The sequence below is a fragment of the Morone saxatilis genome, unplaced genomic scaffold (assembly GCF_004916995.1).
Source record: "Morone saxatilis isolate NCDOM2014 unplaced genomic scaffold, NCSU_SB_2.0 Contig2, whole genome shotgun sequence".
Taxonomy (NCBI): Eukaryota; Metazoa; Chordata; class Actinopteri; family Moronidae; genus Morone; species Morone saxatilis.
Genome location: NW_023339762.1, coordinates 2,140,695 through 2,146,057, shown reverse-complemented (window position 1 = coordinate 2,146,057; position 5,363 = coordinate 2,140,695). Strand labels below are relative to the sequence as shown.

General features: G+C 40.0%; 1 protein-coding gene across 3 annotated transcripts in view; it reads left to right on the top strand.

The window, feature by feature from the left end:
• The window catches only part of si:dkey-30c15.10 (uncharacterized protein LOC559353 homolog), a 17,068-nt gene that overhangs the window by 7,292 nt on the left and 4,413 nt on the right, over window positions 1-5,363 (top strand). For all 3 annotated transcript variants that reach the window (XM_035665650.1, XM_035665651.1, XM_035665649.1), the window contains exons 9-19: window positions 692-1,029; window positions 1,150-1,244; window positions 1,804-1,933; window positions 2,459-2,594; window positions 2,744-2,920; window positions 3,079-3,205; window positions 3,510-3,558; window positions 4,388-4,441; window positions 4,527-4,559; window positions 4,669-4,690; window positions 4,975-5,084. In XM_035665650.1, coding sequence (XP_035521543.1) covers window positions 692-1,029; window positions 1,150-1,244; window positions 1,804-1,933; window positions 2,459-2,594; window positions 2,744-2,920; window positions 3,079-3,205; window positions 3,510-3,558; window positions 4,388-4,441; window positions 4,527-4,559; window positions 4,669-4,690; window positions 4,975-5,084 — 1,271 coding nt within the window. The remainder of the gene's footprint in view (window positions 1-691; window positions 1,030-1,149; window positions 1,245-1,803; window positions 1,934-2,458; window positions 2,595-2,743; window positions 2,921-3,078; window positions 3,206-3,509; window positions 3,559-4,387; window positions 4,442-4,526; window positions 4,560-4,668; window positions 4,691-4,974; window positions 5,085-5,363) is intronic.

The window sequence follows — 5,363 nt, the reverse complement described above, 5'->3', positions numbered from 1 at the left end:
TGCCAAGTTCCCTTTAAGAACACGAGTATAGAAACCAATCTGTTGTGGTTTAAGTTTTCTCTCAATGCACCTCAATTGATGTCTATCTGACTTAAACTTTTACTATCTGACTATAGTGAGATACCACAAACAGATGTCTATTGGTGACGTCTAATGTCTGATTAACAGTAGTCATAACACACCTGATGCCCAACAACTCTCCCAGAGACAGCCTTGGTGCTTTGTGCTTAGCTCATGGCACACTGAATAACACTCTCCTAACTAGGGTGAGACAACCAGAGTGTGAATACATGAGGATGAACATCATTATCACTGATGGTCTTGTTTCATTACCAGTTAAAACTTCTTGTAGTACATTTAACAAACATTGTTAACCAATTATATCTGATATTGCTGGATAAACGTTGCAGTGAATATATTACCACAAGTGTTCTTTTTGCATTATATACCACTATAACTCTGATAAGTCTGCAATAGGCCAATCGGTTGTGCTCTAGGTGGTATTGCACTTGAGGGATTAAATGTGACTGTGTATAAACCTGAAACAAGATGGATGGTGCCCATCTGTTGTGGGTTTTCTTTCATTTCAACAGTTGGTAGATGGCTGGTGAGATTCCAGACAACTGTAGTTGAAGTGGTTGTCCTTGTTTCAGTAAGTGACTTGATACATTTGTGAATGTTTCTTGTACAGATGCTGAACTGAGCTCTCATGATGAGACCAACACTGCTGAAATAATCGACCAGATGTTTGAGGAGGTGCTGGAATATGCTGGAAGGATCGAGGAAGAGAGGGTGGATGATGAAGACACCGAGGACCACGACAGTGGCATTGGCGCTTGCACTGGAGACAAAGACAAGATGGACACAGAGTCAGAGAAAGAGAAAAGTGAAGAAGAGGGGGAGGCCAAAGAAGAGGAGTGTGATGAGAGCAAGAAGCTTGAAAGCAATGGCGATGACCTGCTGACTTTTCCTCCCAGCGGCATCCTCTCTCCTCTCAGCAAGTCTGTAGAGGCTGTGGTCACCCCTCTGGTAAGATAAATTCATCACTTTGAGCTGAGTGAGTTTCATTAGGGGAGCATTCTGGATTAAGTAATTGATGGAAAGCAAATAAAACATGTTCATTAATATTGTTCCATGTTGCCCCAACAGCGACTGGCAGTGAACCAGGAGTCCAATCCTCCATCTCTGCTCCTGACTCCAGAAGAGACCAGCACCCCTCCTGCTGAATCTGCTCCTCTGTACAGGTGACTAATCACAGCAGCAACACAGCTGTACAAATCCTGTTTGGATTAAACTCCAATTGAATGACAGGTCTAGAATAGTCTAGTACATCTTTTGGCTTCTGCCACACATGTAAGAAATGACAGGCCCAGTGTTATATGCCATTTATCAACTTTTGTTAGCAATGCTAAATGATTTTTTAATTAAAAATACAATCAAAATCATTTGTGAATGGGTTATGTAGAGCTTTGAGGTGCTTTAAATGATGTGGATCAAATGTTGGACCAGCAGGCCCACATGCCTAAGTAACGCTATGATTTTACATCATTTTATGGGTCCAGATAAGATAAATAGGAATCTGGTTTCCATAAAGCTGAAATGTTTTTCTGTTTCTTAAAGGCTGGATCAAATTTCAGTCATGTAATTCTAGGAACATTACATATCGTCATAGTCTTAATATCACTCATTACTGTTTCTTAAGTTTCTCTATAGGAGCTGTAGAGTCAGTAATGATCCTCTGTTTGTGGGTTTATAGTTAACATACTTGACTGTGTAATTAGATTTTGATTTGTTTTGTGACAGTATTGATGCCTACCGCACACAAAGACAGAGTAAGCTGCCCACCATTCAGAGTGTGACTCCCGGGGTTCAGAGACGAGCTCAAGAGAAGTCCAAGCCTCAACCCTCTGTCAACACCAAGGAGAAAATCACGGTATGTAGTACTATTTTGAACTCTCTGATAACTTAACATTGACACGTCCATTGACTAAAGTCCTTAGTTAGTCCATAGTCCCTAGTTAGAAACAATTAAGATCTGAAAAAGTGAATGGTAAAAATGTGGCTTAAAACTGGATGAAAAGTCAGTGTATGACACCCACAACGCTGACGCAGGCACAAAGGGGATATGACGCCATTGACAGGCGACCAGTGAAACGCAGCGTTACCTGAATAAAATGGCAGATTTCTCTGCGTTTGAACATTGTTGGAAACATTTGGGATAATGTCAGTACACAACTCAACTGTTTATAGACATTTCAATGTGGTAATGTTACCTATTCTAGCTTTAAGGCGGTGTTTGTCATTCTTTTATTACATCTTTTAATTGAGTCAATTGTAAATGCACTCTGCACTAGAACTGCTGAAACTGACCTCTCTTTAACTGAATTATATCTAGTACAAATGTTGAGTAACCCATGATCTTGCATATTATCGTCTGTGTGTGTGTGTGTGTATCCAGGCTCTTAATGAAGAAGCAGGGAAGCTGCAGACTGTGATCAACCAGACCCTGCAGGCTCTCAGCTGCTGTACTGATGAGGAGCATGGACGAGGCTCGCTGGAGGAGGCTGAGGCTGAGAAACTACTGCTGGTCTCCTGTATGTGCAGATCAAAATTATTGGTTTCATAGTCCCATCTTTGTGTACCACAGGAAGCCATGTTCACACTATTCTGTTTTACATACAGATAGATAAAATAACTTTCTGTGTTGCTTACTATTCTTGGGATGATTGTTTGTCGTTTTCAGGTGAGAAACGCTCTGCCCTGCTGGCTGAGGTGGCCAGACTAAGGGAGGAGAGGAATTCAGAGTCCGGGGAGGACAGGGAGTATGTTTCCCAGCAGCCCTGCAGAGGGACTGTTGCCATCACAAACATCCAGCTGCCTCTCAAGGTTGAATTTGTCTGCTCCTCACACAACCGCACAGGTAGCCCAGCAGGAGACACTTCTACCAGTTTTTGATTAGGTTTTATTTTTAATTGCAGCTTATTAAACATTATTGATGTGTTAGTATCAAAATTCAGGGCTTAGTTAACACAAATGCAGCATTTGCGATTTATTTGAATTTTTTATGTGCACGTTTAGGTCGTCCGAGTCACTACTTCTTCATCCTGATCCGCTACGGACCCTGCAACATTGTCGCCACCCCGCTGGCCACAGCTGCTGACGCTCAGAACGGAGACACCATCTCCTTCCCTACTTCTGTCACTCTGTAAGATGCAGTTCTTTAGCTGCTTTCTGTTACTTCATTTGACACGTCTTATACACCGCCTCTAGCACATTTTAGCTACATTTACATTTTTCTTAATTTCTTTTGTGTGTGTTTTTTTTATAAGCACATCAAATCCATTGTTTCACTAGTTGGTTTCTTTTTATTTTGGTAACAAATTCTGAATGAATGGTCACATCCAGATGTTGAAACTGTTTTTATGCACTTAAATCTTTTTGCATCAGTGTGATCATGTCAGTGGTATATAGATTAATGCATTGCTTACTTTGTGTCGTTGATATGTCAGGAAGGATATTCGTTCATCCTTTGAGATTGATGTGGAAGTCTACAGCCTGGTGAGACAAAATATTTGACCTTTTGGATTACAGTTGTTTTTTCTTACGTATTAAATAATATGAATTGGAATAAATGAATAGAATAGCGAAGTGGTTGGGGCTGCATATAACAAGTTTTATTCATAACCAACCAACATTGTTATTCATAACCTCTATGTTCCTGAACCTTGACTTATATTATGGACATTAATTATAAATATTTAAACTTCCTGAGAAATCATGTTTATTCTGGCAGCCACTGTACTTCAGCCTAAGCAGATGTAGATATAAGGCTGTGTCACGCTGCCAACTATCTTCTCTTTGCTTGGGTAAGAATGGGACAAAAGGATGCCTTTAAAGGTGCACCAGGTCAGAGAGCTGGGTGGAAAAGTTCTGAAATAACTAGTAACTATTTGTAGGACTAGTGGAGCTGTATAAGCAGGGATGACAGCTGGATTACTGAGATCAGGCCATGGCATCCAGATGAAACTGCCTATCAAGCCACTGGATCTAGCTAATAAAGCTTAGCCCAAGAAGATACAATATAGATAAAAGGCCAGGTTAAGCTGCAGAGTATCAGCTCTTTGCTTGGGTGAAAGTGGAGTTTAGAGGTCGTTTAGGTCAAAGCTAGAGGACAGCCTTGTCTCTCAGAGAGTCCAGTATATTTATTATGGCACCATCTGATACCTGACCACCGCAAGCGCTAGTGATCAGTCAAAACATGATTTAATGTAAATACTGAGCTTCCATGGTAATACTTGTTTCTACTGCTTAACTTTCTTTTAATTGTTAAAACTTTTTTCCATTTGTAGAAAGTTGTAGAAAATGTGCCTGTTTTTGTGTCATCTAGTCCCACACTTCAGGTAGTAACTGCGGCATGGACCGGACCACCACCAAGTCACGGGTAAGTGGGTTAGCCACATAATGAGACGTGTGTGTATTTTTTCAGTGACAGGCCGACTCATTTATGGTGTCTTTTACATATTCAGGTCACACCAAGAAAGCTTCTGAATACCATCACTGTGAGTATCCAGCTTTTGTCTCCTGTCCAATGATTATAGCATGTTCTTTTTTTTTTTTTAATTCACATCATTGAAGCACTACCTAAACCTTTTCTTTTGTTTTCAACAGAGATCCAGTAACAGCCTGACATGTAAGTTGTGTTTTATTTTTATTTATTTTTTTGTGAATATGTTCTAGTACAGGGAGGCTTCATTTGTCCCGTTTGTGTCAACAACAGCTGGTCATTTATTTCTTTTTCTTTTTTTCTTTTTTCTTTTTTTTTTATTGTCAGTTTGTTAACTGTCAATTTAAAAGATATATATATATATATATATAAAAATAAAATATATATTTTTAAAACATCACTGCTCTTAATGGTCATATCTGACTGACTGTTTCATGCCATTTTTCATTCTGCGCTTCTTTGTCCTTCAGCTGCTGCTCTTCCCGCTCTCAACACTCGTCGCTCCAGTAACTTCTGTTTGGTGGGCTCCCATAAGATCACCCTGGCCTCTCTGGGACACAGCAAGTTCCCTCTGGATAAGGTAACAATCTGTCATAAAGGGCTGCTTTAAGGTTAATACACGACTGTCTTACTCGGGCCAGAAGATGTGTCTACTGCTGAAACGTGTGCACAACAACAATGTTGGTGACTTTTGGTCAGTTGAATCATTTTAACAGTTAGAAACTATCTGACCAATAGAATCTACAGGAAACAGGTGCCTTTCCCTCATATAAAGCAAGTCCAAGTCACATCAACTTTGATGTCTTTGTCAGTTTGGCAAGTAAAAAATAACATTTCATTGGTGGATGCAGACATAATT